The 13,619-nt window shown below is 43.6% G+C and overlaps 2 protein-coding genes across 4 annotated transcripts; both read left to right on the forward strand.

The window, feature by feature from the left end:
• The first annotated feature begins 812 nt into the window (after positions 1–812).
• Positions 813–7,889, forward strand: mapre3a (microtubule-associated protein, RP/EB family, member 3a). 2 transcript variants are annotated; one of them, XM_088432787.1, is made up of 7 exons: positions 813–981; positions 2,269–2,396; positions 2,546–2,691; positions 2,767–2,959; positions 4,384–4,526; positions 5,834–5,986; positions 6,742–7,889. In XM_088432787.1, exons 2-7 carry the CDS (start codon positions 2,276–2,278, stop codon positions 6,808–6,810), a joined length of 825 nt encoding a protein of 274 aa, XP_088288913.1. In that variant the 5' UTR covers positions 813–981; positions 2,269–2,275; the 3' UTR covers positions 6,811–7,889. The 2 variants fall into 2 exon arrangements, with proteins under 2 accessions (XP_088288913.1, XP_088288914.1); XM_088432788.1 differs by having other exon boundaries at positions 2,767–2,923.
• A 1,234-nt stretch (positions 7,890–9,123) lies between these two features.
• On the forward strand, positions 9,124–13,579 carry LOC148412423 (kinesin-like protein KIF3C). 2 transcript variants are annotated; one of them, XM_088432754.1, is made up of 9 exons: positions 9,129–9,903; positions 10,549–11,345; positions 11,433–11,534; positions 11,597–11,719; positions 11,808–11,926; positions 12,000–12,116; positions 12,180–12,294; positions 12,357–12,517; positions 12,811–13,578. In XM_088432754.1, exons 1-9 carry the CDS (start codon positions 9,429–9,431, stop codon positions 12,920–12,922), a joined length of 2,121 nt encoding a protein of 706 aa, XP_088288880.1. In that variant the 5' UTR covers positions 9,129–9,428; the 3' UTR covers positions 12,923–13,578. The 2 variants fall into 2 exon arrangements, with proteins under 2 accessions (XP_088288879.1, XP_088288880.1); XM_088432753.1 differs by having other exon boundaries at positions 9,124–9,903; positions 12,000–12,294; positions 12,811–13,579.
• Positions 13,580–13,619: the final 40 nt, after the last annotated feature.

The following is a 13,619-nucleotide window of genomic DNA, read 5'->3' on the forward strand; positions in this document are numbered from 1 at the left end:
ATTTTTCCTCCTGTTCAGACCAGTCAAAATATAGCAAATTTATTAAAAATAATAAACTTTCACTGCATGGATTTTCATTTGATCACATCTATTGCAGGTTTGCCTTGCTATTTTTGTTGATAATTTTCCTCTCTAAATTAGACCAGACAGAAAACAATCTGGATTTTTTTTTTGTTTATTAACATTTTTTTTATTGGAAGACATTATAGAAAGTGCACCACGGTGTCACAATATCTTGTTTTTTGACATAAACAAAACCATGAACAAAACGCCCGCCCCCAAAAAATGTCAATTTTTACTTTATGGATTTGGACAAATGAGGCAGCACTGTATGTTTTATTTTGTTTGAATAAAGAAACAAATTACAAAAAAAAAAGGGTTGGGGGGTTAAATCTTAGCAGATTTCGGTTACCACGGGTATTTTTCTGCAAGTAAACCCCTCAACAAATGAGACGACACCATCTTTTACTATTCTAACATAAAGATGCTAACTTAAATCAAGGAACAAAAGCAAAAAAAAAAAAAAAGTTCAATCTTTATCTCGCGGATTTCGGAAACCGCAGGTATTTTGGGGAACCTAACCCCCGCGACAAACGAGGCAACGCCGTATCTTTTGTATCCCGGACCTTTTCTGACAGACATCATATACTGTACTAGATTTTAATCACTTATCAGCTGCTTGTCATAGAATACAAAGGACTTGTCTGTTCTCCGTGACGGAGTTGGGGGGAAAAAACCGCACACGTCCCATCATGTGTCTACGGCCTATTTTTAATCACCAAGCCCTTTAAAGCAGCGTGGGGACGATGCGCATGCGCAATGACGGGCGGAGCGAGCCGACACTAGCCGAGCCGAACCGGCCGAGAGGCGAACAGAGGGCGGCCGGAAAGCAGCCGGAAAGCAGCCAGGCAGCCGCAGAGCACCGCGCAGGCGTCCGCAAGCACCGAAACCGCGACGACACGCGCAGGCGACCGCAACACAGTGAGTAAAAACGTCACAAAATCGTCGCTATTTCTGTCCACTCTTCGAATTTGCGCCTTTTTTTTCTGTCTCTTTGTAATGATAATTAGCATAGAGCAATGGGGCAGTGCGGAGGTATTTTCCGAGGCCTTCGAAAAAAAAACGTCAAGCCCGTTTTTTGGACGAATCGGCGAGACAAAAACATTCCCCTCTCCACCCCCGGCTAGGAGTGATAAACAGACCTCCGCCCTTTTTTTGTTGTCTGCCCGGCCTTCGGCGTTTCACAGCCCGGATGTTGGCGCAGTCATCCCCGGCTAGCGAGGCCCTGCCGGCGGCTGCTCGAGGGAGGACAGACGCCCTCTTTCCCTCAGCACCATCGAAAAAAAACCCTCAAATAAAACACACCCACTTCAATGCGTAAAAGCAACATGGAAGGAAGCCACCTTTAAAACCTTACATTCAGTAAATCTGGACTCGCGTCATATCGCGATATTTAAAGAAGTGTTGCCATAATGTTTTGTTTATTACTGTAGATAACTCATGACACTTTTGCAGTGATTGCAGCTTCTATCTATCAATCTATCTATCTATCTATCTATCTATCTATCTATCTATCTATCTATCTATCTATCTATCATCTGCACAGTGCGGGAAAGCTCCTTAATACATAATATTTTGCACGATCATCCTCATATGTATACATTTTCTTCCACTCCATCTACTTCATAATATGTAAGTCTATTCATTTATTAGAAGTTCATTATTACGACATCATTGTTCTATTACTGTTTTTTGTTTTGTTTTATTGCCTTCTTTATTATTTGCTCGATTGTGGAATGCAGTCTGTTCAGGGAAGTGAACAGAATAAGAATTTCATTGTGTAGTATTACTCTGCATATGACAATAAAATCTATCTATCTCTCTCTCTCTCTCTCTCACTCTCTCACTATGGTTGCGTTCTCTTAGTTTACCATGAGATGGTGCCAAATTTTACACATTGCGCCTTTAAAGCGGCATACTTTCAAAGTCACAGCGTAGAGTGTGAGGATGATGACCTTGCATGGACAAAAAAAAGAAAACTGCACCTCACACGTGTGTAACGTTTGTACGCGAAAAGCCTTAAAATATATAATGTAATGAATTGTGGTTTAACAACGTCACCGCTTAGATGGTGGCAACCACCACTGTGTAGGCCAACTTCAAAATAAAAGCATGCTATGACATACTACTGCATTGACATCTATTTGTAGTTGATTGATAAAATCGATTTCGTCTATAATTCTTTTCCTTTCCGCCATGCGGTTTCAGATTGGAGATGGCAGTGAATGTGTATGCCACGTCCGTGTCCATTGACAACCTGAGCCGCCATGACATGCTGGCATGGGTCAACGATTCCTTGCACCTCACCTACACCAAGATCGAACAGCTCTGCTCAGGTAAGGCGGGGATCGGCTAGGCTGGGACTGTGGAAAACTAGAGAGCACTGGGTGGGAATGAGGGGGAGGGAAGTCGACCAGGTCGGGTAAGTCAAGTTTCCTCGCACTACAAAGGCATGAAAAGCGTGCGTGTCTGGCTTGTTTTGCAGGGGCGGCGTACTGCCAGTTTATGGATATGTTGTTCCCGGGTTGCATCCTCCTGAAGAAGGTCAAGTTTCAAGCCAAACTGGAACACGAATTTATACACAACTTCAAAGTTCTCCAAGCAGCCTTCAAAAGGATGAGCGTGGACAAGGTATGAAAAGCGCCGACCTTGCGTTTCACCACATTTTGCTTTTTTTTTTTTAACCGCTAATTTGTGCTCCTGCAGATTATTCCAGTAGAAAAGCTGGTCAAAGGCAAGTTCCAGGACAACTTTGAGTTTGTGCAGTGGTTCAAGAAGTTCTTTGACGCCAACTACGACGGGAAGGAGTACGACCCCATGCTAGCCAGACAGGGGCAGGATGTGTCCCCCGCCCCCAACCCAGGTGATCACTTTAGCCACAAACCAAAGAGAACTCCAGGTAACCAGAAGCAATTTTGCTGCACGCTCTTTGCTGAGCTTTGGATGTCATGGCTCAAAGGCACCCGGCCAGCAGCGGAACCGCATCATGAATGTCTGCTGTTTTTTTTTTTGCGCTTTTCGCTAACCGGTACAGTTCAGGTCATGAAATGAAATTGCATTTTTGAGTTAGGTTAGGTGCTCGGGGTAGATTTTGAGCGTGACTGCCCCTACTGGTTGAAATCTGAACCCCTACAAACGAGACACTAGATTCACTGATTCTATTTGCGGATGATATTAGCGCTTTTTGGGAATCTCTTAGGGAACTTCCAGTCTTTTGGAAAGTTCCATGTGATAATATTGTTTAACTACTAAATTGCTAAGTGTTTTTAAGCATGCAAATAGCATTCGCCGTTTGGCTGCGAGCTGTAGGTCAAGATGGTCATTGCATAAAAGCACTGATGTGGTACTCCTTTTCCACTGCAGTAATTGAACAGTCGTTACGTTGGTCACAGAGGTATTTTTTGTCTACCTAGTTTAAGTCAACTCACCCCACTTGGTCGACTTTTTCCCCTCCACTTTGCAGTTAGTGGGTGGAGTATAATTTCCAGCAGAATGGGACTGACTGTACCACTTAGTGGAAATATTTTTGGGGAAAGTTCATTAAATGGACACCTGATAAATTTCCGACCTTTTGAACGTCATTTCAAACAACCAATGACCGCCAAGAGGCCGTTTCATGCTACTGCAGTTGTTTTACTAACAGTACTTGCCTGATTTGAATGCTTTTTTGCTGGCAAATTGCGTAGGTTGACTTGTTTTGTGACTTAAGTTGCTTTTTTTTTTTAATTTGTCTTGGTGTCTTGTATCTGATCTCGATACAATGACGAAAGCAATCGTGCATAGTTTTTTACAAACCAATTTAACTTCAATCAATCCCAAAGATATATTTTTACTTTTTTTTTTTCCAAGAGTCCAGACATTCAATTCTAGGTAACTATATTTTTCCCTTTTTTCACATTTTTGTGGTCTACAAACGGCTGTAGTTTTATTTTCCATCAGAGCACCGGTATGACTGCGAAGTAAAAAAAAAAAAAAAAAGTGTTCATCAGGCATTTACCTAGTTTTGAAATCAAAGGCTGTAAAATCTGTTCAAAAAGAGAGATTGTTAAGTGCTAAAGTAATCCATTTATGTACTAAAGTAGTTAATTACCTGCGGTTCAAACTGATTATTTTATATTACTTTACTGCTTCATGACCTAAAGTCATCAACTAATTAATTTCGTCTAAAATACAAAATACAACTTATATAGGTTTTGTTATGGAAGGTCTGGACTCCGTTTAAAAAAAAAACAAAACAACGTAAATATACGTCTTTGGGATTGAACGAATGATTGCCCGTTGTACATTCATCTTCTAAAACGCTAACCCATCGACCCCCACCAGGACCGCAGAGGACGTCTCCGACGGTGCCCAAAAACATGCCGACGCCGCAGAGGGTCCAACACAACACCTCGGCCTTGAGGAAGAACTCCACCCTGTCTCGAAACGGCGGCAGCGACGCCGAGATCACGGAGCTCAATCAACAGGTTTCACAACCGCACAAAATGCAATCTAAGCTAGCGATTGCCGCCTTATCTTGAAAATGTTAGCATGCTAGCCTAGGCTAACGTTAGGCAATTTAAGCTAGCGATTGCCGCCTTATCTTGAAAATGTTAGCGTGCTAGCCTAGGCTAACGTTAGGCAATTTAAGCTAGCGATTGCCGCCTTATCTTGAAAATGTTAGAATGCTAGCCTAGGATAACGTTAATCATCCAACACACAAGTGGAGTCGGATTTTCTTCCACATTAGCGTTTGAAGGGTTTTGTTTTATGTTATGTTTTGCTACAGTTTTCATCTAAAGTGAATGAAAATTCAATCATTATTATCAATGAGGGAGTTGTGTGGCTAATGGACCTAGCAAGAGAAGAATGAATGAAAATATTTCCAACATGTACTGGATATAAAAATACATACATTGTTTGCACATCCAAAAGAAAAATATAAATCTGAAAATAAAGCCAAAAATAAGTACAAAATCACATTACAAAAAAGAAGTAATACTTTTCCTCCCCTTTTTAAGTGTTATTTTGTTATATCCTGTATTATATATTGCTACACAGTTATAAGTACTGCATATACAAATCCAGGATATGTAATTATGAAATTCCCAATACATAAATATACTATTTATACACGCTATATTCATCCATATAATCATAGACTTACAATAATAAAAATATACTAGTTATATACATATCACTTTCCAATAAAAATGACACAATAGTAGTATACATGTCCTGTCTATACTATTATATTCCAATATTGCTACAAATATATATATACTGCACTATATATATATATATATATATACACACACAATTATGTATGAATGCCCAATACATGAAAATACCATATATCCTTTATATAAATCCATATAAACTTACATACATACATATCCCAATACGATTGACACAATCGTAATTATTGTACACATGACCTACTGTATATATAGTGTCATATTATACGCAGTACTAATATTGTTACACTGATCCGTACCATATATATAAATACAGGGTATATAATTATGTATAAATGCCTAATACATACTTAAATATACTAGTTATTTACATTTCCGGATAAATATGACACAATGCCTAAAGAGTACACATGAGCTATCATTACACTACTCCAAACTATTGTTTTTAGTCCGATTAGATCATCGGCAACATGAAATATGACATAATAAACTCAAAACGTTTGTTGAGAATGAACGGATGGCTGAATGATACAGTGGCAAGATTGCGTCCCCAAAAACTTTTGGGGGGGTGGGGATCTGTCTTCTTTTCGGTACAGTTGATGGAGCTAAAGCTGACGGTGGACGGCCTAGAGAAAGAGAGAGACTTTTATTTTAGTAAACTACGAGACATCGAGCTCATCTGCCAGGAGCACGAGAGCGAGAACAACCCGGTGCTCAGCGGGATCATCGACATCCTTTACGCCACAGAGGTACTCCGTCTCTGCGGCAATTTCACAAATTTCACATCGGCCCGCCAGTCGAATATTCTTTCGAATATTTTTATTTTCATCGTTTGGTAGAAATGACGCTCGACAGATTCATCGGACGTGAAAATCATTGTTATTTGCAGCCCTGGATTACACACTTTGTTGTAGGGCCGGGCAAAAAAAAGTTGACCAAGCAAGGCCGGTCAACTTTAAAACTAGGTCGACTAAAAATAGTATTCGCACTATAAATCAACATATTTTAAGGGTTTTGGTTACAATGTAATTTAATAAATTTGCATGAATCATAATTTTATTCTTTTATACTCTGCCAATGATCTACTGTCTTTGAATAGAATCATGGTATTTTTTCCCCGTTCTTCAAACGGTACTTTCCACAGATCATCTTTAGTCCTAATTGAAACGTTTGACTGATTTATCTGTCTTTTTGACATTCCCTTTAGCGCAGCTCCATCTAGTAGATGCATAACGCAAGCTCGGCCGCTACTGTAGCTTCTGTTCTATGCGCCTTATAATGCGGTTCGCCCCACATATGAAAACGGCTTTAAAATAGGCCATTCCTTGAAGGTGCACCTACTAAATCAGTCCCATGTGCCTTATAGTGCGGAAAACGCGCTAATGCTAATCACGATTGCTAACTGGTTAGCAAATTTTGTTGAAAGTCTTCTTCAACCGTTGTATATTTTATGAGACTTTTAAAAATGGACTCGTGTTCAACCTGGCGCGTTTGTTTGTTGCAGGAGGGCTTCGCGCCTCCCGAAGACGAAGAATTTGACGAGCAAGCCCATCTGGACCAGGATGAGTACTGAACGTGGCCCCTTATCCTTTTTCTTTGATTGATTTTGACTCCTTGTGCACGCGCTTCCCCGCTCGAATCGGTCGCCACTTTCCCCGCCCCCTCTATATCGTCATTCCCCGTCCTCGCCTCACGTTATTATTATTTTTTTGTTGTCGTTCTGGATTATTATTATTAAGGGTTGCAAACAGTACCACGCCATCTTTCTGGTTTTGGCTCGGTCCCACCCAAAAAGACGAGGACTCTGTTTGTAAATGATGACCGGGTTTGGTTTGTTTTTGTTTTTTTTCCCTTATTTATTTTTGCCTTGGGCCTCGCAGCACTTTTTCAATGCACCGCAACAACAACAAAACTCAAGTGACTTTTAAAAAGCAGTTTCTTATTTATTTAACTTATGTTTTTTTTTTTGTTTTTTTTTAATCGATCTCCTGTAGCAGAAACCTACTGTAAGAGGCCAAACCTTTTGGTTTCCGGAGCGGGATTATAGTATGTAGAAGTGTTGAGGAAAAGAGATATTTTGAAGGACGTGATCGGAGCGCTTTGATTGATTATCGTTATTGACCAGCTACATATCTGAGCATGAGAATGTTATACATTGACTGTGAATGAGTGATATTTTGTAAAAAGAAAAAAAAAAAAAAAAGTTTCATGCAGAGATTGTTTGATGTCATGTTGTTGAATGCAACACAAGGGTTTTGATTTGTTTTTTTTTTTGCTTGCCCTATTTTTGGTTTTCAAAATCACAACCAATCAGAAGGAGGCAAATATAATGAGTGAGCGCCCAATTGATGGACTGTGCCAACAACATCTACAAAAAAGTTCTGTTCAGTCAGAGTAGGGCAGAACTTCAAAAGTATTTGGACACATTGGACAGTGCTGTCATTCCGCATTTTTTTTTTTTTTTTGGGTAGTCTCACGCTTTTTTAGCGAACATATTCACACTCAATTCATAAAGGTACCTTGTTTTTTTTTATCATCAGAATCTTGTTGCCTTTGGTTTTGCTCACTTTTTTTTTTATGTTAAGCATAAAAAACATGGACGGAACGCTCATTATTTTGAGTTTTCAATAAATAAAACAGTTGTGAAATGAATCGTTTCTGTTGTGTTTCTAGCCATTCCTTTGATATGTTCTGTACATTGTGTAAAATAATTACAGTACAAGTACACAGTCGCAAAACATGTATTTTCTGAGTAGTGTGTATTGACCCATTTAGTTCAGTTTTTCATTGCCAGGTATTTTTTTTAAATGTTTAGCGAAAAGACCGCTTCTTGGAAAAAAAAAAATTCTACAAAATCAATCAAGTAATCAAATTACTTTTGTAATCAATCGATGACTTTAGTACTCTGATACCACCAAATTGATAGCGCTTTTATACTATCCATTAAATCAGTATTTTTGTACCGCATAATTAAGTAATGAAGTCATAATTAAGTAATGAAGTCATGAATCGGTTACTTTAGTATTTTTATCCTTTCAAATTGATAGTACTTATATATTTACTATCAATTACGTCAGTATTTTAGTACTTAAGTGCTAAAGTAATTGATTACTGGAGTAATTGACTGGTATGCAATGACTTGAAGTAATTGGTTACTTAATTGATTTCGTAGAAGCATAGACTTCAGTATTACTGTGAAAATTGAGTAATTTATTTGCAGTTCAAAACCTGGTTCAAAATTGCACACAAAAAAATATAAAATATGTTGAATATTGCGAGTGACAGACCTGATTTTTGCGCATCCAGTAGAAAATCTGAGGATTATATAGCCATTTTATTTTTTTTTATATATAAAAAAAAATAATAATTTTTTTTTATATATAAAAAAAAATAATAATCATGATTTTATTCCTGAACGACTGAATTTTTGGATGCCGCTGCTCATGGAGACTTTTTTTTCTGCCTAAGGTAGGTACCTATTTTTTTTTCCAACCCTCCTTTAGCCAAACACTAAAATAATACTTTCATACCATAGATTACATTAGGATTTTAGTACCAATTTAGTACTAAAGTCATAGATGATTTACTAAAGTAATTTCATTACACTTAATTACCTAAATGAATGGATTACTTTAGTAAATGATTACTTTTGCACTCGAAGAACTCATCGATTCACTGAAATTCTTTTTTCGAAAAAAGTGCGTCTTGTATTTGTGGAACGATGGCATTTTTGAGCAAAGCCCTCCCAATAGTTGACGGAAGGGGGCGGGGCACCGACCACTGACGGAGCAGCAATAGAAAAGTGTAAAATGCGCACGTTTAGGAGTCTGTCTCATTTGGCGTCCCATCTTTTGTTTATCGTAACAATAGGATGGCGAACGTGGAAAAAAATGCAGCGGTGTAGGCCGACTTTTGAATGAAGCGGCGCCGGTGCGCGTTGCCGTGACGTGTTTGGTGGTGGGCGGGTCACGTGCGATCACCTCGCCTGCCGTTGTCGTCATCGGCATCAGGGCGTGTGCCGGAGCTGCTGCTGTTGACGCCGGCCGGCACGTTGTCCTCCTCCCGGCCGGGATGCGGAGCCTGCGTCGCGGCTGCGATCGCCCTGACGCGATGGGCCGAACGGAAGCGTAGAAAAAGGACAAAAATCACGACAACAACAAATATAAAGGCGCGCTCCTCCCTTCGCCCAACATGTCCAACAAGGGGAAGGCGAGCGAGTCGGTTCGGGTGGTGGTCCGCTGCCGTCCGCCCAACAACAAGGAGGCCACGGTGGAGATGGGGAGCTCGGTCCTGGAAGCGGACGCCAATTTGGGCCGCATCTCAGTCCGGAACCCGAGCGCGCCTCCTGGCGAGCCTGCCAAGGAGTTCACCTTCCATTCGGTGTTCGGATGGGAGTCCAGCCAGTGCGAGGTGTACGACGACGCCGTCAGGCCCCTGGTCCACTCGGTTCTGATGGGCTTCAACGGAACGGTTTTTGCCTACGGACAGACCGGGACGGGGAAGACGTGGACCATGAGGGGGGTGCCGGACGACCCGGAGAAGCGGGGCGTCATCCCCAACGCCTTCCATCACATCTTCGGACACATCTCGCGCACGCGGGGGTGCAAGTATCTCGTCCGCTCCGCTTACCTGGAGATCTACCAGGAGGAGATCCGCGACTTGCTCAGTAAGGATACAAACAGAAATGGAAGCATTTTTTTCCTCAAAAATCTCAAGAAAAATTCGAGATCTCCCCTAAAAAACATGTTCTGGCTACTGTAAAATGTCTGTTTCAAAAATGCATACATTTCTTTCTCAAATATATTTTAAAAATCTGACTTTTACATATCTGAGAATCATACATGCACATTCAGCAGTGTATGTGAACACAAATGGTGCGGTAACACAAGTAGACCGACAATGCTGACAATAGAACGGTACATAAAAGTAAGCTTTTTTTTAAACTATCCCTCTAATTTTTTTTACATTTTTCGAATAATGTCCTTACTATTGAAGGGATTTTTGTATGATAGACTTTCTACTTCCTTAACACATTTACGGTGAAAAGGAAGTAGTGAAGGGGTCGGACATATACCAAATCATCTAAAAATGTGTGTGCTTTTCTTTGAAATGTTTTTGCTTTTTATCTAAAGCATATTTTAAAAATTTTCTCTCCAAACATGAGACAATTACGCATAATGTACATGAGCGCAAACGGCGAGGCAACACACGTAGATAGACAAATGACCAATACTAGCAACGAAGTTTACGTAGGCGTAATTAAGGGACCGCGTAGTCACTTTTTGATGTTTTTTCATTTGATTTTTTTCAGTGGTAAGCGGCAGAAAGCTGGCGCTGAAGGAAAGCCCCGAGGAGGGCGTCTACGTCAAAGACCTGACCTGGGTGGTGACCAAAGACCCGGCGGAGATGCAGCACCTCCTGACCCTGGGCGACCGCCGCCGCTCGGTGGGCTCCACGAAGGCCAACGGGCGCAGCTCGCGCTCGCACGCCATCTTCTGCGTCACGGTGGAATGCGGCTCCGAGTCGGAGTCGGAGGAGCCGGTCCGGGTGGGGCGCCTCAACATGGTGGACCTGGCCGGGAGCGAGCGGCAGAGCCGGACGGGCGCCCGGGGCGCGCGCCTCCACGAGGCGGCCAAGATCAACCTGTCGCTCTCCGCCTTGGGGAACGTCATCTCGGCGCTGGCCGACGGCAAGGGCGCCCACGTCCCCTACCGGGACTCCAAACTCACCCGCCTCCTGCGGGACTCGCTGGGCGGCAACGCCAAGACGCTGATGATCGCCACGGTGGGGCCCTCGGAGCGGGACCGCCACGAGAGCCTGGCCACGCTCAGGTACGCCGGGCGGGCCAAGAACATCAAGAACCGGCCCCGCGTCAACGAGGACCCCCAGGCCGCGCTCCTCAGGGACTTCCAGCGGGAGATCGCCAGACTCAAGGCCCTCCTGGAGGAGCGGGGCGCCCTCGCCAGGGAGCGCCGGCAGAGGCGGCGGGACGGCCGCGGGATCGGCGCGGATCTGGCGCAACTCGGCCAGGGGGACGACTCGGCGGGGAAAAGCCGCGACGGCGGCTGGGACCCGGAAGCCGTGGAGAAGATGGTTGACAAGTACAAGGTGGGGCTCGGGCCAATGGTTGCGGTTGCGGAACGCTGCCACGGGGTGGCGCCCGTTCTCATTATATTGTATGATGTTTGCGGCCAGGCCATGGAGAGCAAATTATTAGAGGGAGGCAAAACCATCACGGATCACACCAACGAGCAGCACAAGTTGCTGGAGCAGAAGAAGCGGGAGATCGGCGAGCAGGTGAGGGAACGTCCCCTCGCCGACTGCCGACGAGTTGACCGAGCGGGCTTTTTTTCCCCGAGATCCGTCGAGAGCGCGAGATGCGCCAGCGGATGGCGCTGCGGGACGAGGAGACGCTGGAGATGAGGGAGACCTTCACCTCGCTGCAGCAGGAGGTGGACTTGAAGACCAAGAAGCTGAGGAAGGTCGGAAGCCAGCGCTAAAATGCCAGCGCAAAATGGAAAAGTAAGGCACGCGATTGCGCCACTGATCCGGATTCCGTCTGTTGCCCAGCTGTACACTAAACTGCAGCTGGTCTGGGCCGAGATGCGCGACGCCGCGGACGAGCACGTGGCGACCCGACAGGAGCTGGAGCAGACGCAGGACCAACTCACCCGAGAGCTCAAGTACAAGTGAGGACAGATATCGTTCGGTTATTATCATGGGATGTTCTCCACCCCGGAACGCATGCGCGCGCCTTTTCAGATCCCTCCTGATGGAGAACTTCGTCCCTCCCGCCGAAAAGAAGAAGGTGATAAACAGACTTCTCTTCGACAGCGAGGAAGATCAGTGGAGGCTGATGTCGGCCATCCCGTCGGAAAGGTACAGGACCGTGACTTGGAAATTCCTCGACTGTGTCTCTACCTGCCCACTTGTGGATGCTAGCGCGCCCGCCCGGGTGAAGAGAAGACCGCTCTCCGCCGTGGGGTACAAGCGCCCGGTCAGCAAGTACGCCCAAGCGGCCGTCGCCACGGCAACAGGAGCGCCGTCCAGATATCAGGTCAGCACTTGCACATGAAATGTTTTGAGCGCGTCCGACGGCAACGCGGCGCGTGCGAGCAGGCCGAGAACATCATGCTACTGGAGCTGGACGTGTCTCCGCCCACCATGTTCACCCTCGACCTTCACGGGGCTCATCTGGAGAGGGTCTTCTCCCCCGACTTGATGCCGGACCCTCGGGAGAAGACGCGGCCGTCAACGCGGCTCAGGAAATCGCGATCCTGGTGAGACCACCAGCCCGACGGTTTATGGGTAACCAAATAAAAACAATCAACTTGTAACAATGATAAACAGGGACGTTCAATACCACTTTTTTTAAAGTAATCATTGATACCGATACCCAGTACCGATACCACTAGTACTTTCGATGCATAGAAACCCCTCGGTAAATAACTAATAATTTGAAAGGAAGACTTATATATCTCAGTATAGCCGTTAGAACTGTGCATTACAATAATAATAATAATAATTGTGAGGTAAGAAAATTAAAACTTAAAATTTTCTTGGTGAATTTCAGGTATCAGGCAGCGCAAGTGGTTTCATCATCGGCGACATCTCAGAGTCCGTATCGCAGACCCAGACCCTCCTCGACCTCCTTTCTGGCCCCCGAGATCTCGCCCGGCCCCTGAGCGGGACCCGGGCCCGCACCGCCGAATTTACCAAGCATGCGACAACAACTAAGCATGAGGACCTATTACAGCAGGGGTGTCCAAACTTTTACATGCAGAAAAACAGAAAATTGTAAGGGACGCATTTTTTTTTACTTTACCTTATTAAACGGCATTAGATGGTAAAAATGACCAAGCAAGCAATTGTCTATATAATGTTTATTTTTTTTTTAACTAGAGGGTTAAAACAATATCACAAGTGGTTCACGAGGCTTCATTTAGCCATCACTACTTTTAACTGTGTCGATGACCGGGGCTTTTTATTATTTTTTTAAAATAGCATTGCAGATTACGTATCAAAATGAGGCCGCAAAAAATGTGGTTGGTGGGCCCCACAAGGCCCCCGGGCCGTAGTTTGGACACCCCTGTATGCTGCTGTGTTACGAAATGGATCAAAGCAAAAAGCACAGGCAAAGCTTCCGTGTTTTAGCAATTCATTTGCGTTTTTGCTGCAAGAGTGAGACAAATATGGTTTACATGAAAAAAAAGCTTGCACTGGCTATTTAGCTGCCTTATTTTTGTACTGTGGTGACGTCATGACAAGTGAATTGTCCATTGTGAAAATAAAGATGGAGAAAAAAAATAAATGTGCCTTCGAGTAGAAAAATGTTACATACAAACAAAATACCTGTTGCCTTTTTTTCAAACAGCGGCGTGG

Source organism: Hippichthys cyanospilos, chromosome 14, assembly GCF_059441005.1.
Source record: "Hippichthys cyanospilos isolate Australia breed blue-spotted pipefish chromosome 14, RoL_Hcya_1.0, whole genome shotgun sequence".
Classification (NCBI taxonomy): Eukaryota; Metazoa; Chordata; class Actinopteri; order Syngnathiformes; family Syngnathidae; genus Hippichthys; species Hippichthys cyanospilos.